Raw genomic sequence first — 22,152 nt, 5'->3', positions numbered from 1 at the left:
GAGTTATAATCTATCGACCATCTAGAGCCTAGAGGTTATCATTTTTGTTCGATTTAACCTACCCAAAAACAGTACAGATCAGAAACAAACCTAGCCGAAACAGAGCATATACTTTGGAATCATATACATTTATGTATCTGATTCAGTTACGCAATTTCAAAGATAATTTGGTCCAATTTTATTGTTATATAAGAAAAACAAATCCCGCAAGGTGTAAATTAAACGTTTGTCACGACGTAGGCTAAATTAAAGATGAATGGAACAGATGAACAATCATATCTCTTTTACCTTCTACGTATACTTTAGTTAGTAAACAAAGGTTTCGTTAAACTATAGATTTGTCTATTTTTATGCAACGATTTTACCCTTTTCGACTTTGTTATCCGTTCGAAAGTCAAAGATTATGAAAGACAACTGACTTTCTTGCAATTTCTAAAGCTCAACTTTGACTTTATGGGATAGGATTAGGACCATATAACCGTGAGATTAAACTTGTTAATTCTGTCCAAAAGTTACTTAACGTGAAAAACTTGCATTGCAAGATACCTACCATTTTTTGAAGAACCAAAAATAGGTAAAGCTTTTCTTCATTAATTTCTACACATTCAAAATACAGAGAATCAAGCCACCAGTTTATTGTAACTAACCAGTTAATTTAATTAGCAATAATATTGAAACCAAATAAACGCTTTAGTCTAGCGGGCCTGGGCTTGATTGTTTAAGGGTTGGCAACAATGAAATGGCCTGGCCCAATCATACTTCGGAATCTATAAATAAATAATCTTTCTTCGCGTTTGAGAGGCCCTTTGGACCTAGTTATATTAGCAATGACTAAAAAAAAAAAATTGTCCTCGAATTTATTATTATTGTAATGCAAAACGAAATCAATTCCCGGATATACAGTATAACGAGGAAGAATAAATTCACAAACAGATTTTGTTGACAAAAGTAGTTGAAGAACAGAGTAAGCAAAAAAAAAATCGAAAGAAGAAAAGAATCATAAACCAACAATTTAAGACAAACCTATTTCAGAAGCCATAAACCAAATAAGAACAAACTAATGAAGATATCAATCAATATGGTGCAAAGAGATGTGTGTATATGTAATAGCTAGATTTTGCAATACCTCAGAAAGTGTAGTAATCAAGAGATGCTTTCATTTATTTCTGATTCACGGGTCCTTTCTTCTTGAGAAGATTCCCAACTTTACCAAACAATGTCTTCTTCTTCTTCTTCTCTTTCTCTTTCAACAGCTCATCTTCTCCGGTTAATCCATTTACTGGCGAGGTTTTCTGGCTTTGGTCCACCACATTTAAGTCTTCCTCTTCTTCTTTTGCAGACTCTTTATGAAAAACTTCTTTCTTCTCAATCTGACAACTTTCCCACATTTTGAATTCAACTTCAACTGTCTCATCCTCTGGAGAACGTTCTTTCTTTTCCTTCTTCTCGGTGTCCTCCTCAAGTTTCATGTTCATGCCATCGAGGGTCTCTACTTTAGAAGACTTCTCTTCTGCACTTCTATAACCATTTTCCTCAGAAAACTCAACCACCTTTGGCAGCAAATCATAGTCTTTTTCACTCTCACTGAGCTCACCGTTCTCTTCAATATGTTTCTTGGCCAATGCTTCTTCGAGTAACTCCGATAGTTCCTTGATCTTCTTCAGAGAATCATCCTGTTTCACTCTGAGTTCATCGTTCTCATGAACAATGCTTTGAAACTCAGTTTCTTTATCCAACATCTTCCCCTTTAGTTTCAAGGTTTCAGCTTTCGCTTCCCTGAGAGTTTCCTGAAGATAAATCACCTCATCTTCCACTTCTTTAAGACAATCTCTCATTTGGGATTCTTTTTCCCATGATGCATCAGCTTCTTCCTTTGTCCTTTTAACCAAATTGCCCAACCTATTCATTTCTTTCCCCATTGAAGAAACTTCTTCATCAAATTCCTTCACGTGATTCACCAAACCGGCTTCTCTCATCTCCCAATCTACCATTGCGCTCTCAAACTGTTTCTTGGTTTGTTCTACCGCATTGACAAGAACATCGATCTCATGTCTCGCCTCGTCAAGCATGTTCTCGTACTTGTTGTTCGTTGCTTTAATCACCAACTTCAGATCTTCTATCTGTGTTTCATAATTTTGATCACCTCGACTCAGCAATTTTTCTTTCAACTCACGTGATTCACTTGACACTTCGTGCAATGCTGAAGCTAAACTCTCCATTGCTTTCTTACTCTTCTCCTCTTCCTCCTTCGAGCTCTCCAGTTCTGACAAGATCTTCTTTTTTTCTTCCAAGAGCCTTTGCACACTTGAAGTAGCATCTTGCTCCTTCTTTAAAGCCTGGGTTTTCTCTTCATTCACAGTTTCAAGCTCATTCTTCAGTTTCTCTGCTTCTTTTTCACTCTTAGATGATTCTTCTTCTGCAATACCTAGCTTCTGTTCAGATTTCTCAAGATCAACCTTTTGACTAGCAACTGTCATCTCCAATAACTCAATTTTCTCCTTAAGATCAGTAATTTCAGATTCCATATCGTGCAATCTACTATTGCTTACTTCCAGCTGCTTTGTCACAGATACCAGAGATACCGAAGCACATTTCTCCAGCTTGTTAGCTTCTTCCAACCGTTTCTCCAGTTCTTTCGCTTTGTTTTGCCACTCGTCAGCAAAGCCATGCGCATAAGATTCTGCCATTTTTGCAGCTTCTAAGTCAACATTAAGCTGCTCAATGATCATCTCTAGTTCCTTGACCTTTGCTTCCAAACTTCTCGCATTCTCAAGGTCTCTTTTTAGATCCACTATCTCCGCCCCTAGCTTTAAAGCAATCTCATTCTTGGAGATGATTTCCTTCTCTCGAGTTGAATCAAGCAAAGCCTTCAACCGTATTAACTCTGACGACAAGATTTCAACTTTCTCTGCATGAATTGCAGCCATCTTACTAGCATCATCTGCACGACACAAAGCCTTACTCTTGGCATCTTTAGCATTAGCCAATTCTTGATTGACATTCTCCAGCTCCTGTGTTACCAAAAGAAGAGTAGCTGATTCTGAAGCATGTTGGTTCTTGACATTCTCTAGTTCTTTCTTCAACTCTTCTTCTTTTCTCTGAACCGCCTCTATCCCTGCCTCAACAACCTCAAATTTCTCAATTTCGAAGTTCTCCAGGGACTTTTTCTGAGCTTCTAAAGCCTCATCTAGTTTCTCAGATGCCTCTTCAGCTTCTTTCCGCGCTTCTTTAAGTTGATCAAGTGCTTTAGCTTTTTCATTCTCGAGCGATGCTATCAGCTCATTGGCTTTCTTTAAATCTTCCTTGATTTGAACTGACTGAGGTTGCGATTCTGATACTCTCACAGCCCGTATTTGAGTTTTCTGCAAACAATCATAAGACAACAAAACAATGGATATCAACATTTGCAGCATAGTGTGTCAAAACTAAACCAAGTTAAGACCAGGCAAACTATTATGAACACACTTACTTCTGGTGGGGTTGGAGCTTTGGGGGACCTCTTATCAGTACTAGGCTTTGAGTTAGAAGAAGGGCGCTCGAACGAAAGCCGTGACTGTTGTTGAGTCGGTGAAGGAGAATTAGAATCAGGTTTAGTCACAATCCGAGTGAGTCTAGGCACTCTTAGAGATGTTGAAGATGATTTCCTCAAAGTAGTGTCAGATAAACCATTTCTGCTTCAGAAAACAACAAAGGTCTCTCATCAAGCAAGCAAAACAAAACAAAACAAAACAAAACACGTGAGAATTGATTACACTTGCCAAAATCATTAAAAAAAAAAAACTAAGAACTCTGCCATGGAGCCTTAGATTAACTAAATTATAAAGTAGAAGAGAAGACAAATAAAAATCAACATAAATACAACATCACAACAACAACTAAGAACTCTGCAATGAAATTATTATTATTTTTTATATATAAGTGAAGCTGCTTGTAAGATTAAAAAAATCACAGAAACAGGAACAATCAGACAAATGTGTTACAAATAGAATCACTAAAAACCAGGAGATTAAACCCTAAACCCAAACCTAGTCAGATCTACCACATCATCATAGACAACCTCAAGATAGACCCAGATCGGAATTTGAATCGACGAAATATTCCACCGACATCAAAAAAAGGATCGGAGAATGAATCTTAATAAGGAAAAAGACACTTACTTAATCTTAGAAGCCATAGTCACAGCCTCTGTCTCGTTGCTGCGGATCAGTGAGAAGTAAATTACGTTAGAGGAGGCGACCAAGGAAAAATTGAGACTTGATATACATTATTAAATTATGGAACCTGGAAACTCAAATTTGCTCGAACTCTAACTGGGTTCCCATTTTTAGCGTAGAGATCAAGATCAAGAGAGAGAGAGACAATGATTCGGATTAAGGAAACGACTGATGAACCTAACGTAGAAGAAAATGATACTCCTAGTTGGTGAGGTTTTGTCTCACGAGTGGCCACACTCCCCAAAAAGTGTCAAAATGCAAACTATAAAATAAATTAAATGAATTAAAAAAAATCCGATTCGGTTTCCTACGTGATAAACGCAAACAATAACACGACTAAATAATCGCTTGAATTATCATCATAAAACTAAAACGTGAGATTAGGGAGATTAAAAGACTAGTCTTCCCCATAGCTAATGCGGAATAATATCTGTATACCGTTACTATAAATATTCGATATGTACCAAACTTTTTTGTTTGTTTTTTTCTAGTAACAAAAAGAAGAGTATATATATGCAACTTAGGGAAATTTCTGAAATATGTAAAAGATACTATTTGATTGATTGATAACTAACTTTGTTATACATCGCATTCGCAATATCTTGTTGAATACAATATCTCTACGACTCTACCATTAGGCAAACTTTTTATCGGGCCCAGTGGCCCATATTTATTAAGGTCCATTTATTAACCGCAAGAAGGACTGGGAGTCTCAAAGTTGACCTGGCTCCTTCCATAAAAGCAGTTTAGTAAATAAATGGACTGTAATCAGATTGATATTTGAAAAAAAATGCTTCTGAAAACAAAAATTCACTTGGAAAACTTTAAAAATTAGTCGCGGGAAAATGAGAGAGATTTTTGGCGGGATCTCTATATAATTTTCCATTAGTTATTAATTATTTATTTTATGAGAGTAACTTGAGATTTGAGAATAAGAAAAGTTGAAATTTGTAAAAGATATGAGAAATTAGTAAATTCCAGAAACTTATTAGAAGCGGCGGATCGAATTCGCGACGAGCGTTCCATTAGGGTTTCGAATCAACATCAACAAACGACGAGAGAAAACTTTTTAAAACATGTACGGAGGCGATTTTGACGGCAACGCTGCTTTCGCCGGCGGCGGCTTCATGCCTTCTCAGGCGACTACGCAAGCCCATGAATCCTCATCTTCCCTCAAGGTTTCCTCTCTTTCTCTCTCTAAATTATCTTCTCAATTTGAAAAAAACCCTTTCCGCGTTTTGTGTAATCCAAGTTCTCTCTTATCATGCGAATTTTAGTTCTGCCTGCTCTCTATACCTAGGTTTATGTATCTGATTCTCGTCGTTTCTCGGGAATATCTGCTGCAAAAAGTTCCATTCGAGTTTTCTAGGAAATGTTACATGGATGAAAAGTATCGAAGAACAAATTGTTGACTAGATATTATCTAGAAATGTGGATTTTATCTGTGAATTTTGAATCTTATCATAATTGTACGTTTGTGAATCTGGATATAGAGATCACAGATGAGCACCATTTTACTTGAGCAGTCCAGCAATGTATGAGAGTGTTCACCACTATTTTGCAGAACCGCGATGTACGTACCTTGCTTCCCCTGACACTGAAGCAGTTGAGCAGCGCATCAACCACTGGCGAATCAAATTTCTCTATTGATGGCGTTGATATTAAAACTGTGAGCTCCTTTTTATCTTCTGCTGTTAAAACTTGTTTGCTGATAATGTTATGCCTTAAGCTCTATTGATTCAAGCATTTGAGCTTTGGTGTTATCTGTGTATAGGTTGTAATCGTTGGACGGATTTCTAGAATGGAGAACAGAATCACTCAGGTCGATTTTGTTGTTGATGACGGTACAGGCTGGGTTGATTGTGTCAGATGGTAAATACTTATAATACTAATGCTAATACAGCCTCAATATGATAATGCTTTCATAAAAGAGCTCAACTATATCTCTTGCTAATTCATCTGCAGGTGTCACGCTCGGCAAGAAACTGAAGAAATGGAAGCAGTCAAGTATGTTTCTTCTGCACATTCCTAGATCTTTAGAATAGTATATCAAAAATTTGATAGTTCACATGTATAACAGGCTGGGAATGTATGTTCGCTTACATGGACACCTGAAAATTTTTCAAGGGAAACGATCTGTGAATGTTTTTTCAGTCAGGTTTGTTTTCCTGACATACTTTTCTCTATCAGTCTATGATATATGTGGTCAGCGAATCATTTCCTATTAGCCTTTCTGGATTTGAAAATTCTTGTCGATCTATGATATTTTTTCTCAGTGGCTCAAAATGTTACATTTTCTATTTTGTGTTCTCCAAGTAAATGTATTTGCTGCATCTTAAAGATATATACTTAGTCCAATAATATGCTTTCAGGCCTGTCACTGACTTCAATGAGATTGTACACCACTTTACCGAGTGTATGTATGTCCACATGTACAACACCAAGTTACGGGTATTACCCTATCCTTCACCGCTTTTTTAATCTTTGTTCCACAGCTTAATACTTCTCATGTTAGGTACTAACCTCTATTACTTTAGGGTGGTTCTATTACTCAAGATACTGCTACTCCTAGGCCCCAAATGCCATATTCAACAATGCCAACCCCTGCAAAGCCCTACCAAACCGGTCCATCTAATCAGGTATTAGACAAAATCAATCTAGAATTTAATTTTACATGCTCTTTTGTGGTCCTCTTAAGTTACTCACAGAATCTTTTTCAGTTCCCGAACCAATTCAATGATTCAATGCATGGTGTAAAGCAGACGGTCTTGAATTACCTGAATCAACCTATGCACATGTAAGTTCATCTAATATCCCCAAAAGAACCCAATTAACTTGTCATATATTTCATTCATTTCATACAGCTTTGAATACTAATGATCAAACTGCAGTTCATGAAATAAGCAAATCAACCTCTAAAGTCTCTATGAGCCAACCTTGACTAAATTTTATGTAAAAATCATTCAACTATATCAGCCTTGTGGCCGATGTTTGAGATTATGTTATTGCAGCAGATTGATGTTCTTGAGTCAGTGATAAGTGTATTGCCATATGAATTCAACTTCTTTCATTGGATTCTCCTTCTCTCTCGCTCATCTAAAAGCATAACTTGAGTTTGATATTTGGTGTTGTATATGTTGGATCTACATCAGTGTATCTGAAGCTGGAGTTCACTGTGATATAATTGCCCGTGAACTCAGGATTCCGCTGCTTCAAGTCAAGTAAATCTCCTCTCATTCTTACTCTCTATCTCTATCTCCCTCCTATCACTATTTGATAAAGTTACAATATAAACAAAGAAATTTTCTTGACAAGAACGGCTTTGTCTGTGTGGCAGGGAAGCGTTAGAACAGCTCTCAAACGATGGTTGCATATACTCGACTTTGGACGAGACATGCTTCAAATCGACTGCTAACGCTTGATGAAAATTGATTTATATGTCAACACATATCAATCCTCCTCTCATGTTCAAAAGTCTTTTGTATAGGCCCTAAGGTAGGACAATATGTAGTTTTAAGACTAAAAATCTTTCTTATGGCTTTTGGATTTTTTTAAAGGGAACTAAACTCAAAAGTTCAAAATCATTTTCGTCACTTGATTTCCTTTTGTTATATGGTTTTGAGAGAATTTTATTCTTTTTAGAGTGATTATTTTTCTACCGAAGCGAAAACACAACATCTATCTAAGAACTGCAAACATGGGTTAATTAATAAACCATTTATCAAAATCATATGGCTTTTGGATTTAGACTAAACTCAAAAGCTTTCCTATGGCTTTCGGATTTTTAAAATTCATTTCCGTCATTTGATTTTGTTTGTTATGCTTGCCAGTTGCTACTGATGGTGTCAATTAGGTCGGCCCGAATTCTAAGTCCCGGTCCAATCTGAATATTGGTCTGGGCCTTTGATCTTTACCAGAGACATTTTGTTTTTGTTTTTGACGAATCTAAGAAAGTAACAACTTGAACTAGTACCAAAGGTTTAAACGGCTTGCTCTGCTTAAAATGCTCTGATTTTTTAAGATAAAAAATTGTCAAACAAAAGGTTTTGGTTTTCCGTTTCTGCATTAGTGACATGACCATGGCAGATTATTTCTTGTCGATGTGAAATGTTAGGAATATATGATGTTTTTAATAAATATGAAAATGCAAATAATTGAGATACTAAAAAGAATATACAATTAGTTACGAGTGTAATTCTGTAGCGTCCTGAATCTCCTTGAGACGTTACACTTACACCTATGTTTTGTTAGAAAGATACTAATGTTGTATTTTCAGTTTTGTGATATTTGTTTAGTGATTGATTAGTTTGACTACCGATCTTTGATCATATGGCGATATTTGTTACTTATATGATATAGTAATTTTGTTCACACTTTTTTTTGCTAGATACAAAGGTTAATTAGATTCTGTGATACGAGATTTAAAAGCATAATTCTCCTGAATCTAAAGACCATGGCCTATAAATTAACTGGAAAATTAACCATAAACTCAAAAACAACCTAAAACTTATTTAAGATGGGAATCATAAGTTTTACACCCAACAATCTCTCTAATCAAATCGATACGGAGACGACGGACGGACGGACTGGTGGGACCCTTACAAGTTGTAAAACTAGTTTGTGTTTGTGTTTTTTTTTTTGTTTCTTTTGTCCCGAGAAAAAAACAAACAAACATAGAAAAGCGACGAGCGGGAGAGACCACGAAAGAAATAAAAATCAATCACATGGAGAAGATACGAAAATACGGATATGATCCAAGAAGCTAAGATGCTGAGGCCTATCATTGCGTTTCACATATCCACGCGCTTCGTTTTCCGTGTACGCGCCGAATGATCTTCCTCTATTCCTCCTCCACAGCTCTTCCTCATAACTCTTATGAGCGTAATACGCCTCCACCACGCACGACGACGGCGCCTCTGTTTCCAGATCTCCTTCTTCTTCTTCTTCTTCCTCCGCCGCCGCGAGACGTATCGGTTGCCGGATGTAATGACCGCGACTGATTCCTTCGAGCTCGTCGAGACGAGAGAGACCGCGAGGAGAAACCGCGTAAAGCTCGCCGTTGACGTGATAGCCCGATCCAGGTTTGTTGAGGAGGAAAGGGACTCGGTAAGGTCCACAGACGAGAGGATATTTGTCTAGAGTTTGGTAAACACCTTTGAAAGAAGCGTCACCAGATCGGATCAGATCTTGCATCAGGACATGATTTGAGAATCCTCTCTTTAGAGTTCCGTACGTGAACACGAGCGTTGTTGTTGCCGGCGTCATTGTTTCGTGTCCCATGATTGAACAAGAGAAATTAAACGTAGAGATTAATTTGGACGGAGAAAGAAGAAGAGATCAAACGTAGAATTGTTTTGTGTGGTTGGTGAAGAAAAAATAGAATCAGAATCGGAAAAAGAGAAAGAGAGAGAGAGAGATAAGAGAAAATGGAATCTCTGATTTTTAGGGCTTTGAATATTTTGGGTTAAACCGATGACGCGTTTATATAGCACTTGATTTCCTCTGCTCTGCATATTATTATTTTTTTTTCAAATCTGTAATAAGTTATTATTCAAATTTATAAATTGTGGTTATTACGTGTGAATGACAAAAAAAATGATGCCCCAAGTTGTAATTTTAAAGGTTCCCTTTAAATAATTATGCTGCTATTTTAGTATTAGAAAAAAGTGAATTAACGAAAAAAAATCTGACGAGGTCCACTCGGCTCACTAATAGTCAAGTATAGCAAACGTCGTATAATATACATCATACATTAATACAAACATATAATATGATAACGTTGACAAAAAAGAAAGAGGTTCTTTTGTAAATAAATTTAGATTTTACATATTTTTAAGCAACTTATTAGTATATATTTGGCGGGCACATATATAAAAACAAAAATAGAACAATAATTGGGGTGAGACGTTGGTGTGTTTTGGGTTACGTGTAGACGTAGACTGTGGCAGCACCACACATTACAGCCAAGTTGCCATTCTTTTAATAGTTTTATTTAACCTTTATTTGCTTTCAAACAACAGCAATATATTAAACCAAATCAACATTTTTAAAATTTGTAGTATAGTATCAAAATATATATATATGGTTATTCTTTATTTTCGATGTTTAGAATCTTTGTGAATTGTTTGAATGTTTTGAAAGTATAAGACGAAGAGATGAAAGATGAGAAAAAGGCACGTAAATACTTGGGGTGGGTTAACAAAGCGAAGACGAAGAGATGAAAGATGAAAGATGAAGGGAGGATGATTAGACAACGACAAAAAAACAGCTAAAGTAATTTGTTTTGGAGTTTTGTTCCGTGGCTCTAGTACAATTGCACCGTACTTCTTTTTACCTGACCTGAAAACATTCTGATAAACTTTAAAGTACAGTATTACTTTTAAAAGCTAAAAAGTAATGCAAGGAGTAGTACTTTTGTAGAAAGTAAATCAAAAAGTACTTTTTCTTACACCTTTTTTTACACGACGCAGCCTAGTTGAGTAGAGTAATCCGACCGTAACCTGATTCTTCTGCAATTTTTCATTTTTATTATTATTTTGTTTTTAAATTTTTATTTTATTTTCTTTTAAAACTCAGTATATGACCATGGTTTACAAATTTACCGCGTCTAAACTTTTGTGTAAACCTGCCTTAAGTGAATTTTTTAAAAATATATTTTTTCATGTGAAAATCACAATGGAGAAAATAAAAACGGAGTGTTAACTGTGAAGCACATTCAATGGTGGAGAAAGGACAAAGCATGACATATGAAAACTTTTGAGCACATTCAATGGACGCAAGTGACGATGAACACAACAAAAGTTGCTTTAGAAATTAGATACCCTTACATTCATTAATTTACTAATCAATAAATTCCAAAAACATATTCTAGAAATTATACAACATTATATTATACCCACACAAAAAAAAAGGTTTCAGTGGAACCATGATTTTAAACTCTCTCCTTTTCATAGTAATATATATTTTTATATGGATAAGAACCATTAAACGAGACTATCTTTTTTTGTTTTATCGGTGACCGAAAAAAACAACACAAAATAATTCCATACAAAGAGATGTAAGATATCCATTTTGTTGATACAAAACCCACAACACAGATGGTTGAAGCTTTTATTGTTGTTTCACTTTGATGTCTACTCTAAGTGTGTAACCCATGAATTAATACAGTAAATTCTTAACCCACAATATGTAAAGCTAAGCATTAACCAGACAATGTTTCTTCTTATTGTACCATCAAATTTCTAAGTATACAAACATTCTGCAAAAGCTGTTATATCGTCGAATGGGGTAGACATGAGGTGTACCGCTATATTCCCCCGCCTGGTAATTATCCAGGGAGGTGGAACAATAATGTCTTCCCGAATTTCGAATCAATGGTTAAAAAGAGAATCGGTTTAGCGATAAACGGAGTAAACCAGATTAGAACCTTGCTCATCGGTTGTGTTATTGCCTTCTGCCAATTGTTCAAGATAGATAAACCGATAGCATGAAGAGCCAACCGGCTCACTGTGTTTGACCAAACCGGTTTTCCGTTGATTTCATTGTTTTTCACTTATTAAATTTGAAATTTAATCTCGATTGATTTAGAATTTGCATTTATCTTATTGACATTATCAATATTGAAAGATTAAGATTTCGTATCGTGTTCTCTTAGTATAGATAGTTTTGTTTTGGTTCGGTACGAGTTAATACGACGATTGTCTTTTTCTTTCAATATCTAAAAGTCAGAAAAGCCCCTAGGAATAGTTCCAACAAAAAAACCACAGAACCAATGGAAGGCAGTTTTGAATTGGTAAAATGGAGCAGAGCATTACATTCAATCATGCAGTAGCTTCTGCTTCTGCGTCGGTTTCAACTGGGACAGACGGCGAAGAAGTGTTCTTGCTGCTACCGCTTCGACCTCCTTTCAGACGCGACGAAACCTTGTCAATGGCGGAATTGAGTTGGCCGATTTTCTCATTCAATATCTCTCTTCTCTCCTGTTATAAACATCAAACCCATATTTGTGTCTTAGTTTTAGTATTTTTAACAATTTCGGTACTAAGTTTTTCTTTTATACCTCTAGGCCTTCGTCATAGTACATCGGCTGCTCCGGTTTCTTGAAACCATATTCATTCTCGCTCAGCACTGATCTTCGGATCTGAATAAAAAAAGCATGACAGCATGTGGAAGTAAGAGATCACATGAGAATATCATCCCAAGCTCGGAAAGCAAAGTCAACTTAAGAATTTATATTGTTAATGTTGGTGATTTCATTTGCAAGAACAAAGCTCAGAATCATTTAATCACCTCAAGAACAAAGGTCAGAATTAGTACTTAATCATTTGGAAAAGCAAAGCTCAAAATCTTTTAATCCCTCCAAGAACAAAACTCAGAATTACTTAATCATTAGGAAGAACAAAGCTCAGAGATCTTAGAGGAAGAAATAAAACCAAGAATAAACAGCTCTAAGTATGCCTTAAGCCAACATAAGATATGTTAGAATTGAATAGATAACCGTAGTTTGTTGTTAATGTTGTTGATTTCAAGAAGGACAAAGCTCGAAATCAACTAAATCATAACAAGGGTGAAGGGAGTTGGTAAAGATCTAAAGCCAAAAATCATAATCTATGTCTAGTTTTCTGTTATAGAAACAATGAAATGGTTTTTTAAGAATGTACCTGTGGAGCAAAGATATAAGCCAGAGTTCCGAACACAGCACTTCCTAGAAGAAAACCGGTAACAAAATCACTACTTCCACCACCCTTACTTCCCCCACTGCAATAATCAACACAGTAAAACTGTCAAATGTAACCTAGAAGAGGTTTAATGGCCTATATATATATACAGAGAGAGAAATATACCGGTAACCTGCAGAAACCGAGAGTTTGTGACTGCGGTTTGATTTTGTTTGAACAGTCAATGTAGAGCTCTTGCGAATCGCATTGAAGTTTCGGTGTGCTTTGACATGAGAGTCACCTGAGCCATAAGGTGTGAATCAAGAAGCTGCTTTGGTTCAGTTTGAGTAAACTCTGAAAATGCAAGTGAGTTTTCATATATAAAGTAATCTAACGAGATATGGAGAAACCCTCAAATACACAGGTCTCTAATCATATGTTGGTCCGTTATATCAGTGGATTTTCGTATTTCCTTTACGTCGATTTGCTATATGTTGAACTAGTTTCAGACTATGAACAAACTATGATCTCGCTAAAATGTTAAATACCTAACGGAAATTTTGAATACTAATCGAAGATACGAGGATAAATTTGAATGAGTAAGCAAATGCAAATCGGCGAATCTTTCTCTCTCGGGTTACTCAGAAATTTGAGTTCAAAACGAAGAAGATAGAGGAAGCAATGAACTGAAAACTGGAGAAGAGAAAAAAGCGATTGACTACCTGAGAAAGAGATAGGAGCTGCTACCAAGGACGCCATTGTACATCAAAACGAACAAGAGATCTGAGAAGAGTAACATACAAGAGGAAGACGAACACATACGCCATTTGTCCACCAGAAGAGTTATCTATTTTCTAAAACATATCCCTTAAGAGTTACTTATTTCCCAAAATACACTCAAGGAATTACTTATTTGCTAAAACCCTTCCTATTATTTGTAATTCGCAAATATGACACCACAACATTTCACTTTCGAATCAACTGCTTCGATGAACCGATGCTATCTCTTCAATGAACAAGATTCATAAACAGAAGAGAGAAAAGAAATTAGCCAAAACACACTTTAGCTTAAGCAGATCAGTCAAGTCAACCAAAATCAACATCTTGTCATATGTCTTTTGCCCATCGCCGTAATATGTACAAACAAAGCTGTGATTGGGTCTTCTTCATGATAACAAATGAATCAAAATTAAGAGACACTAGTTTGGTTACTTTTTAAGATATGTTTCCTATGAGGACCTGTCAGGGAAGTCTCTAACGAAAAACAAACAAGTATTCACATTCTGCTTCTTCTTGTGTTCCCATCTAGACGAATTTCCTTGAAGCAAATTTATGAACAGATGTATCCCTCCTGACAATGCTACATCCAGTTTCTACTCCTGTAACTGTCTTCAGCTTTTTATTCGCTGGACCTTCACACAGCCCTTCTTTATTCAGATCATCCACGTTCACTCTCTGGTTCATGTCGGCGGATTTCACTGTCCCAGGCCCTGTCAATGCCAAAAACAGACGATTCGTGAACACAGCTAAAAGTTTTTCCTGGTCAGCGAAATTATTCTCAGAGCTCGTTACAGCTGAAAGCAAATCCTTTTGATTACCTGCCGTCTTCTCATACTTCAACTGTGGGCTAACACCTATCTCTCCTTCCTCAGTTTCTACATCCACTTCACCTTCTCCATATGAAACAGAGAATGCATTCTCCTTCTCAGTGCCACTGCACGCTTTACCCTCTTTAGCATCCTCCTCCTGTTTCATATCCATGAATGCATCAATATTTGCATGATGTTAAGATAGACATAGCAACTGTCTAGAAAACTCGAAACTAAAACAGACCTGAGAGTAAGATTTTTTTTAACTAGAGCGGAAAACTGAATGGCCAATGTAAATTCAGAGAAGAAATGTATAATTAGCAGAGGACTAGAAGTCTAGAACAACCCACCTTCATACACGATTGCATTCTGCTCAATGTGCGATCAGTCAAAGACTTTTTGTTGCTTGGATTCTCATGGCGAAAGGTATCACGATTTGGCGAAACACAAGATGCCGGGAGGGGTGTGTTCTTTGGTGGATTAGAGCAACTCTCTTTTTTTCCTCGGAATACACCCCAAAGGAAAAATAACATGTTCCAGCCTGCAAACAGAATCGATGTAGCACTAAGCAATAGACTTTCTACAGGTTAGATCAGGCCTTACATTTATACGGAACGACACATCAGTGAAACATTTTTGAAACTTATTAGAGAGTGTTTTAGCATGACTAAAGAGCCATATTTGCTTCTCAATGGGAGAAATAGATATTAATTTGGTAAGCAAGCATTGTAAAGACAGTGAGATTCCAAAAACTTCACATAGAAAGTTTAATCGTAAGAATCTAGTTAACATTCTTACGCTGGCAATCTTGAGGAAGCTGGTTGGACGCAAATATCAAAAGCTCAACGCCCTCGAGGTTTCCCTTTAGGGCTAAATCTTTCTGAATCATGTTATCTACCAGAGGCTTATAATTTTTCTCATAACTGTGTGTCACAATAACATTTAATATATTTCGTCAGTGGATTAGGAAATAAAACATTGAAACGACCAAAAACAGAATAAGCATGTGAAACAAAACACAATTATATACAGTTACCTCTCGATGTCCTTGGCAAAGAAGAAAAGAGCCACATGCTGTTCCTTAGCACCTGTATCTTGAAACTGTGCAGGCCATGAACTAAGCCTGGGTACTTCATTCAAGGTGACTTTTTCAGGAAATTGTTTCACCACTTCAACCACCTTAGGTGAAGCTAAGGTTGAAAGATACGCTTGTATTCCACTATGCATTGCTGACAAATTTCTGCTTTTCTGCACCTCCAAGTCCCCTCTGGTCAAAGGAAATAGAAGGTTTATCTAGAAGTAATTAAACAAGAAAAGTGATCTTCATAAAAAGGAACGAAACCATACTGCCAAATATACTCAGGCTTTGGGATGGCTGAGGTTGTCGACAGAACATTTGGGGCAGCCACAGGCAAATCTCTCATGACCGATTGTACAGAAGGATCGTTAACTTCGGGCTCAACAGATTGGGAAGCAGTCGTTGCATCAGTACCAGCGAGTGTAAACTGCTTTTCATTTACTGTATTTGTCTGCTTGTCTGTCCGTAAATTTGGATGCCCTCCTGGCAATCCTTGGAATCCCACAGGCCAATCTCTTATGACCGGCACCTTTGAGGACAAACATTTTAAAGCCTTATTACAACCAGAATCCACATTAGACACTGGAGGCAAATCAGATTGCTCCAACCCTCTGTTTTTGCTAAAGCTGGGTTTTTTTCGCAGTGCAGCATCAACCGCTGCTCGCAACCTATTGCCCTTATTATTATCCTCGCCAATATTTCGCTTTTGGTGATTACCAACAGCATCTTTGGTTTTCTCCCCCGCCTCTCTGAATTCCCTCGACCGGGGTACACCATCTACTTGTGCCAGTTCATCTTTACATTTCGCTTCACTTGATATTTGCTCACTTGAACTACACTTTTCATTCTTAGATGAATCCCCCACTGCATAGGTAAAAAACAAATCCCTGGGTGTCAATCATGATATCTTTAACGCAGAGAAATGTTTACTAATGGAGTAAAAAACCTATAACCAGTGGACATCATACCCGAAGCAACTATATCTTCTAGACGGTTTCGACTTAGATGTCTGGCTTGTTTTGACAAGCTACCTTGTTTACCATCAGACTGCAAATCCTTCAAATCACGGGGACTTTTTGCATAAGGAATGGATGAATTGCCACGTGAAATGGATGCTGAAGGGTTAGCTTCTGTGCTCCAATCTTTCAGTTGCTTTGAACCTTTTACTTTTGAGTCATTACAATTAGAGCTCCCTACGTCAATACATCTACTTGACATTGATTTGCCTACATTTTTTGAAAATCCTTCCTTTACTTCAAGGGAAGAATTTTCATTCCCAGTCTTCTGTCGTGGAAGCATATCATCATCCACTGGTCTCACTTTTGATCTAGAGCTCAAAGAATTAAACGAATTGGACTTCAAAAACGAACCTATACAAATAAAAAACAAGGTAATATTATACAACCTTCAAAATCACCAGAAGTACGGCAAATTAAACAAGGAAGAACTGCATTTGAGAGAAATTGTATCATATGTCCTACCTTTAGGGGACTGGAGCTGTGAGTCAGTAGATCGTGTGCTTTCTGTGTCATCACTGGAGTGGCTATTGAAAGATGAGTAATGAGCTAGCTTTCTCGTTGGCTTCTCTAAGCCCTTAAATGATGTTTCTCGGGATAAAGTGGACATTCTTGGGAGAACAGATCTCTTGGGTGATCCTATTTGAGCCCCAACTGCCAATCTTTTAGAATCAGGAACTGCCTCGAATTTATCTATGTGCCTTTTGCTGGAGATCTGTGTATTAACGTTTACTTCACTCTCTCTTTTTCGCTTGGTTTCTGCACGCTTCAACTCAATTTTTGTTAGACAAAAATTAAAAAAACAAGTTCCTAATGTTTTGCACTAACAACATGTATCTTTACCTAGTTTATGCTTTTCTGCTTTCTCAGCAAACTTGCACTCTTCACAAAGCCAATAACCCTTAGGAACTTTTTTAAGCATTACTCGCATACAATAGCTGAGTCAAAAGAAAACACAACTATATAGTTAGTAGAGACAATGGTGATCACTCTTCAAAAAGTACTTGATCTTTTCTTTCCCATGAACAGAAGCAGGCTTACGTGTGTTCTGCACCATCACTGCATCTACTACAGATAGCAAGTAAATCCTCACGACCCGCATCTCCACAAGTATCACATACTTTTACCTGCTCAACAACATAGAGAACATTTTAACTTGAGATTTTTGTCACTAGGAGATGAAAGTAAACATTAATAAAAAAAAAAGAGGCAAAAGTTCAGCCAACAAAATAGATGTGTTCTTTCATTCTTCCTAATATGAGACAAAACAGCATACTTACATCAAGTTCTAGCATTTCAGGATCATTTTCACTCTCACTGTCAGACATGGCAGATGTGTTTGATTCATCTGCCTTATTTAAGAGAACATTTTCTCCTGACTTCCCGACCCTTGGTCCTGAATGCTTAGAACTTCCAGTTAAAGTATTTTTCTTCTCTTCGTTATTCTTTGCTCCTGACTTTTCCTTGACTTTTCCCTGCCCTAGAGTGCTTCTGGCCTGATGGTCATTACATGAATCTACCTTCATGGAATCTTGATCTTTGTGAGGCCTATCTAATAATGGGCCATGGGAAATATCAGAAGATCTTATAATTTCCTTACTCTCAGCATTCTCAGATGAAGTATCATGATTGGAATTAACCAGATGGCTCGCTTCACTAGAAGTGTTATGTGAACTGCCGGGAGCATTAACCCCAGAAGAACGCAAAAGATTGTCCCCGTTGAAAGAACACTGGCTTGCCAGTACACCATGGGAGTTTTCATCTGATGACTCATCTGACTTTGAACCGGAAAATTCCGCATTATGATGCATGCAAGATGAACAAGGAGCAGAGCAGACATTACAAGTTCCAGACTGTATTTCAAGACGACCTCTGCGACCCATGGGGCGATTACCAACTCTTCTATCAGCCTTCAAGCAAATCATATAGAGAATGTTAGGAAAATAGTGTCAGTGAATTAAAAAGAAGCATGAAAGGAAAAATCTACTGAAAGATTATTTCGTAATAACAAAATTTACATAAAACGATACAAATTATCCATCTTTAAGCAAGAACAAGCCAAACAATTGCTAATACAAAAAACAGATAAACTTACCATAAACAACAGAAATGATGAGCACTGACTTCTAATCCGCTAATCCAACTGTGAACAGAAAGAACAAAGAGCATAATTAATAACTGCAACAAAAACATTAACCACAATCCCAGATGATTCAATCATGCTGCTTAACAACATTGGTATAACATGCAAACTGAACAAAATTTCTAACTAAGAACCCTCAAGGAAATCACATAATTTACTATTTTTTTAAAAACAAAGAAAAGTCAAAGGACAGTGACCAATCTCTGAATAAAATCACGATTATAACTCCAGAAAACAAGGAATCTAACGATAATCAAGCAAATTAGTCTCTAAAAACTCCGAAAAATCAGAGTATAAGATTGCATTGTTGAGGTCTCAAAATCATCTTCCTCGACATTTGGATTTCCGCAATCATCATCTTAATCACTATCAGCATGAGCCAATCGAGAAGAAACAAAACCCTAAACTTACCATTAATTGATTTTCGCAGTACAAATACAAACCCTAGTTCCTCTAAAATCCAGATTCGATTTCCCTCTCTCTCTCTCTCTCTCTCTCTGGCGTGGCCCTAAGTTCGTTTCTCGATAAATCGCTTTTCCTCAAAACACAGAGCCCAGATAATGAGAGCTGCTATTAAATAGCCACCTCAAGGATTCTCTATATCTAGGACCTACACGTAGATACGTACGGACATACGTGCATATACACACGCAATTATTTATAAATTAATTACTAATTTTAGTCTATTAGTATTAAACACAACGCAAGAGTTAAGAGATTTTTACAGTGATTAGTATTTTACCTTTTACCGCCATGAAAGCACTCCTCTCTACTCTGGAAAAATAAGAATTCTGCACTTCTGACAGATAATTATATAAACATAAATATTTAAGTTTTCTTCTTAAGCCTAATTTAGAATTACATTATTAACTTAATTGTTAATTTGGTAATTTCATTGGAAGTTAATTTTAATTGTTTTATCTGTTCCCACTTATCTTTAAGTTAGGAAAACTTGTTAGGCCGTTAACGTTAAAAAATAAAATAATAGACCAAACGAAGAAGAGAATTTCAAAATGGCCATTTCGTCATCCTAAGATTATTTTCGGCCGTTTCAGCCCAAATTCTGTAATTGGAAAACCGTTGGGCTAATGGGCCTTTTATAAAAATTTATGGTCACAGATTTTATGGTGATGTCCATTAATAATTGTCCAGTCCTTTTAAAATTAATCAGATTTTTTTTACATTAAAACTAAAAACACAAATAATATGACAAAACAAAAAATCAATGAAATGGCCCACAAAGATCACATGCTCAACTTCGCCGCATTTTTCGCTTTCTATTACACTTTTTTTTCTTTTTAGTCGCACTTCACAATTAGCTTAATTAATTTCCTAAACTCGCTTATTTTCCCCTTTCTATATACAGATATTATCATTAGTGACATTTTCATTTTCCAAACAGAGCGTTTAGACACTAGTCAACTACACAATATAATTTTCCAATTTTCACTGAGAGAAATGTTTTTTTTTTTTTTTTCCAAGGCAAGATTTTAGTCTTTTGGTTCTCTATACGTGGGTAATTAGTGATTAGTAATTTACACTGTTGAGTCTTTGACATTGTCTAAGAGACAAAAACGACAAGTGTGGTACGTAATTAGAAATTAAAATGACCTACTTCCCCAGAATCACGGCATGAACATTGGCAATACCAAATTTCTTGAATACCATTGAAGGAAATCCACACTAATCATTTTCTCTATAAATATCTTTAATCCGTTTTATTGTTTCTTAAGAATCATTCATTGGCAATCAAGATTTTTTAACCAAAAAAATGGCGAATTGTATCAGAAGAAATGCTCTTTTCTTCTTGACTCTTCTCTTTTTATTGTCAGTCTCCAACCTCGTTCAGGTAAACCACTCAAAACAGATTCAGTTTATTAAAGTCTGATATTGAAGTTTTATATATTACAGGCTGCTCGTGGAGGTAAAAATGACCAAAGGCTATACATTCCTTAAAAATTTAATGGCTATTAGTTTTCTGATATTGAAGTTTTATATATATATGACAGGCTGCTCGTGGTGGTGGCAAACTCAAACCCCAACGTACGGACTCAAAACTTTTGTTGTTTCATATGATCATATTAATTTATTAATCACTAATTATTGATAATGTTGATAAATAAACTTTAAAGTAACAATAATGGTGTTTATTTTGTGAAATGTCAGTTTTCTAGTATACTGTATGCTGTGAATTATAAGCATGAACATAAAGATCTCAATGATTTGTTTTTTGTTTGTTTGTTGTGATATGCTTTTTTGATGGAAACTTCAATTGTAGAGTGCAACTCAAAGTGTAGCTTCCGTTGTTCAGCAACATCACACAAGAAGCCATGCATGTTCTTTTGCCTCAAGTGTTGCAAAAAATGTCTTTGTGTTCCTCCTGGCACTTTCGGCAACAAACAAACTTGTCCATGTTACAACAACTGGAAGACTAAAGAAGGCCGTCCAAAATGTCCTTAAAACTTCTTTTTAGATATATTTGATAATATTCATCTAGTTTTGGATTATCAAACACTTACTACTCTGTTTTAATCTGTTTCTACAAGTTGGCGATTTGTCTCTACACTTTTTTTGTGTCTTTTGCTCTTAACTGTTGTGTTTGTTATACGTGTAAGCCCGCCCAATGTGTCATGGCCGAACTTATTATGGTTACATATTTATGAAATGGGCTTCATTATCAATTGATTTGAGCCTACAAAAATGTAGCCATAAAGCCCATTAAGTTGTAATTGTTAATATTTCAGTCATAAATATGATTTTCTATATCTATGATTTATCTCTAGTGTTGATGATGTTTGTATGTGGAAGTCATGTTCTATTTGCTTCCACGGTTTAAAAACCATCAACTTGCTAAGGTCAAATTCTAATATTACTGTGAAAAACATTATTTACGTGCGTAATTATATGAATTTATGAATAGGTTTTAATTCCATTTTTTCCTAATAGTGTTTTATGTCAAAGAGTATCCCACTAATAAATTTATTGAACCCCATGTGCATATGTACCCAGTCTGGTACGAGTTGGAACATGAGATAAAGTTGTGGCAACTGCCCATGACTCGGTGTAAATGGTATATCACATGAAAAATTATAAGTCCAGATCACAATATGTTTTCTTCAAATAATTCGAAAAATTATCTAATCGATTTCCCTTTAAGCTTGAACTAAATAGTTTATCAGCACTAGTAATTCTTTCATACAAAATCTCTAAGCAAATATATATCTTTCTGGGTCAATGTTGTTTTTTCATATCTAAAATGTTTTTTCTTTCTCCTGTGAAGTAGGGTTATTAGTTAGTGGTTACCAACTTCACATTATAAAACTTCATATCTAATCAAATCGTGAAGTATTTGTCAGTCAATCGTGAGACGATATTCATGACCACTTTTGTCGTTGACTTTGTTTTTGGCTCAAAATTTTGGACGGCGATAAAAAATAAAACTCGTTGACATTGTT

At 36.1% G+C, this 22,152-nt stretch overlaps 6 protein-coding genes and 2 long non-coding RNA genes across 17 annotated transcripts; 3 read left to right on the top strand and 5 right to left on the bottom strand.

Moving 5' to 3' along the window:
* Positions 1 to 842: 842 nt before the first annotated feature.
* On the bottom strand, positions 843 to 4,701 carry AT3G02930 (weak chloroplast movement under blue light protein (DUF827)). Of its 3 annotated transcripts, none has more exons than NM_001337448.1 (4): positions 4,158 to 4,514; positions 3,470 to 3,671; positions 1,127 to 3,362; positions 843 to 1,023 (listed from the first exon to the last, which is right to left on the bottom strand). In NM_001337448.1, exons 1-3 carry the CDS (start codon positions 4,172 to 4,174, stop codon positions 1,161 to 1,163), a joined length of 2,421 nt encoding a protein of 806 aa, NP_001327934.1. In that variant the 5' UTR covers positions 4,175 to 4,514; the 3' UTR covers positions 843 to 1,023; positions 1,127 to 1,160. The 3 variants fall into 3 exon arrangements, with proteins under 3 accessions (NP_001327934.1, NP_001189797.1, NP_001319456.1); NM_001202868.1 differs by having other exon boundaries at positions 4,312 to 4,424; NM_001337447.1 differs by having other exon boundaries at positions 851 to 3,362; positions 4,158 to 4,196; positions 4,282 to 4,701.
* Positions 4,702 to 4,992: 291 nt separating this feature from the next.
* RPA32B (Replication protein A, subunit RPA32) lies at positions 4,993 to 7,908 on the top strand. 3 transcript variants are annotated; one of them, NM_111162.3, is made up of 10 exons: positions 5,000 to 5,392; positions 5,779 to 5,883; positions 5,989 to 6,086; positions 6,180 to 6,221; positions 6,295 to 6,372; positions 6,587 to 6,665; positions 6,752 to 6,853; positions 6,935 to 7,011; positions 7,367 to 7,435; positions 7,552 to 7,908. In NM_111162.3, the coding sequence occupies exons 1-10, from the start codon at positions 5,291 to 5,293 to the stop codon at positions 7,634 to 7,636; spliced, it is 837 nt and encodes a 278-aa protein (NP_566188.1). In that variant the 5' UTR covers positions 5,000 to 5,290; the 3' UTR covers positions 7,637 to 7,908. The 3 variants fall into 3 exon arrangements, with proteins under 3 accessions (NP_001319455.1, NP_566188.1, NP_001326669.1); NM_001337446.1 differs by having other exon boundaries at positions 6,935 to 7,435; NM_001337445.1 differs by lacking the exons at positions 7,367 to 7,435; positions 7,552 to 7,908 and having other exon boundaries at positions 4,993 to 5,392; positions 6,935 to 7,135.
* AT3G01215 lies at positions 7,150 to 7,390 on the bottom strand. The gene has a single exon (NR_140816.1). It is a non-coding gene; the product is annotated as an other RNA (long non-coding RNA).
* Positions 7,909 to 8,546: 638 nt separating the features above from the next.
* On the top strand, positions 8,547 to 9,717 carry AT3G01205. Its single transcript, NR_140815.1, has one exon. It is a non-coding gene; the product is annotated as an other RNA (long non-coding RNA).
* On the bottom strand, positions 8,559 to 9,666 carry AT3G02910 (AIG2-like (avirulence induced gene) family protein). Its single transcript, NM_111161.2, has one exon. The coding sequence runs from the start codon at positions 9,492 to 9,494 to the stop codon at positions 8,931 to 8,933; it is 564 nt and encodes a 187-aa protein (NP_566187.1). The 5' UTR covers positions 9,495 to 9,666; the 3' UTR covers positions 8,559 to 8,930.
* Positions 9,718 to 11,795: 2,078 nt separating the features above from the next.
* On the bottom strand, positions 11,796 to 13,770 carry AT3G02900 (Low-density receptor-like protein). 2 transcript variants are annotated; one of them, NM_001202866.1, is made up of 5 exons: positions 13,619 to 13,704; positions 13,058 to 13,154; positions 12,875 to 12,971; positions 12,274 to 12,354; positions 11,796 to 12,193 (listed from the first exon to the last, which is right to left on the bottom strand). In NM_001202866.1, exons 1-5 carry the CDS (start codon positions 13,689 to 13,691, stop codon positions 12,035 to 12,037), a joined length of 507 nt encoding a protein of 168 aa, NP_001189795.2. In that variant the 5' UTR covers positions 13,692 to 13,704; the 3' UTR covers positions 11,796 to 12,034. The 2 variants fall into 2 exon arrangements, with proteins under 2 accessions (NP_001189795.2, NP_186940.1); NM_111160.5 differs by having other exon boundaries at positions 11,812 to 12,193; positions 13,058 to 13,172; positions 13,594 to 13,770.
* A 17-nt stretch (positions 13,771 to 13,787) lies between these two features.
* On the bottom strand, positions 13,788 to 19,311 carry AT3G02890 (RING/FYVE/PHD zinc finger superfamily protein). Of its 4 annotated transcripts, NM_001337442.1 has the most exons (14): positions 19,109 to 19,311; positions 18,650 to 18,697; positions 18,155 to 18,464; positions 17,835 to 18,050; positions 17,596 to 17,681; positions 17,398 to 17,492; positions 17,020 to 17,313; positions 16,507 to 16,908; positions 15,808 to 16,402; positions 15,497 to 15,727; positions 15,259 to 15,383; positions 14,811 to 15,001; positions 14,470 to 14,617; positions 13,788 to 14,361 (listed from the first exon to the last, which is right to left on the bottom strand). In NM_001337442.1, exons 3-14 carry the CDS (start codon positions 18,392 to 18,394, stop codon positions 14,177 to 14,179), a joined length of 2,808 nt encoding a protein of 935 aa, NP_001325442.1. In that variant the 5' UTR covers positions 18,395 to 18,464; positions 18,650 to 18,697; positions 19,109 to 19,311; the 3' UTR covers positions 13,788 to 14,176. The 4 variants fall into 4 exon arrangements, with proteins under 4 accessions (NP_001325442.1, NP_186939.2, NP_001325443.1 ...); NM_111159.3 differs by having other exon boundaries at positions 17,835 to 18,464; NM_001337444.1 differs by having other exon boundaries at positions 14,811 to 15,383; positions 17,835 to 18,464; positions 19,109 to 19,293.
* A 926-nt stretch (positions 19,312 to 20,237) lies between these two features.
* GASA5 (GAST1 protein homolog 5) lies at positions 20,238 to 21,559 on the top strand. Of its 2 annotated transcripts, NM_111158.4 has the most exons (3): positions 20,302 to 20,546; positions 20,707 to 20,740; positions 20,976 to 21,559. In NM_111158.4, exons 1-3 carry the CDS (start codon positions 20,469 to 20,471, stop codon positions 21,155 to 21,157), a joined length of 294 nt encoding a protein of 97 aa, NP_566186.1. In that variant the 5' UTR covers positions 20,302 to 20,468; the 3' UTR covers positions 21,158 to 21,559. The 2 variants fall into 2 exon arrangements, with proteins under 2 accessions (NP_001326793.1, NP_566186.1); NM_001337441.1 differs by lacking the exon at positions 20,707 to 20,740 and having other exon boundaries at positions 20,238 to 20,546; positions 20,976 to 21,473.
* Positions 21,560 to 22,152: the final 593 nt, after the last annotated feature.

This window comes from Arabidopsis thaliana, chromosome 3 (genome assembly GCF_000001735.4).
Source record: "Arabidopsis thaliana chromosome 3, partial sequence".
Lineage (NCBI taxonomy): Eukaryota > Viridiplantae > Streptophyta > Magnoliopsida > Brassicales > Brassicaceae > Arabidopsis > Arabidopsis thaliana.
Note: the sequence above shows the minus strand (reverse complement) of the source record. Positions and strands in the feature narration are given on the sequence as shown.

What these genes read in the sequence shown, in the direction of transcription:
- AT3G02890 (NM_111159.3), bottom strand. An exon ending in AAGCCTGAGTATATTTGGCA is followed by an intron (nt 15,728 to 15,807) that starts GTATGGTTTCGT and finishes TCCTTTGACCAG; the next exon opens with AGGGGACTTGGAGGTGCAGA. An exon ending in GAATGCAATCGTGTATGAAG is followed by an intron (nt 14,618 to 14,810) that starts GTGGGTTGTTCT and finishes GATATGAAACAG; the next exon opens with GAGGAGGATGCTAAAGAGGG.
- AT3G02900 (NM_001202866.1), bottom strand. Translation starts at nt 13,691, where the DNA reads ATGTGTTCGTCTTCCTCTTGTATGTTACTCTTCTCAGATCTCTTGTTC. An exon ending in GATGTACAATGGCGTCCTTG is followed by an intron (nt 13,155 to 13,618) that starts GTAGCAGCTCCT and finishes CTCATGTCAAAG; the next exon opens with CACACCGAAACTTCAATGCG. An exon ending in CTTATATCTTTGCTCCACAG is followed by an intron (nt 12,355 to 12,874) that starts GTACATTCTTAA and finishes TTTTTTATTCAG; the next exon opens with ATCCGAAGATCAGTGCTGAG.
- GASA5 (NM_111158.4), top strand. Translation starts at nt 20,469, where the DNA reads ATGGCGAATTGTATCAGAAGAAATGCTCTTTTCTTCTTGACTCTTCTC. An exon ending in CAGTCTCCAACCTCGTTCAG is followed by an intron (nt 20,547 to 20,706) that starts GTAAACCACTCA and finishes TATATATGACAG; the next exon opens with GCTGCTCGTGGTGGTGGCAA. An exon ending in TGGCAAACTCAAACCCCAAC is followed by an intron (nt 20,741 to 20,975) that starts GTACGGACTCAA and finishes CTTCAATTGTAG; the next exon opens with AGTGCAACTCAAAGTGTAGC.
- RPA32B (NM_111162.3), top strand. Translation starts at nt 5,291, where the DNA reads ATGTACGGAGGCGATTTTGACGGCAACGCTGCTTTCGCCGGCGGCGGC. An exon ending in TGGGTTGATTGTGTCAGATG is followed by an intron (nt 6,087 to 6,179) that starts GTAAATACTTAT and finishes ATTCATCTGCAG; the next exon opens with GTGTCACGCTCGGCAAGAAA. An exon ending in GTGAATGTTTTTTCAGTCAG is followed by an intron (nt 6,373 to 6,586) that starts GTTTGTTTTCCT and finishes ATATGCTTTCAG; the next exon opens with GCCTGTCACTGACTTCAATG.
- AT3G02930 (NM_001337447.1), bottom strand. An exon ending in AAGCTCCAACCCCACCAGAA is followed by an intron (nt 3,363 to 3,469) that starts GTAAGTGTGTTC and finishes GATTGTTTGCAG; the next exon opens with AAAACTCAAATACGGGCTGT.
- AT3G02910 (NM_111161.2), bottom strand. Translation starts at nt 9,494, where the DNA reads ATGGGACACGAAACAATGACGCCGGCAACAACAACGCTCGTGTTCACG.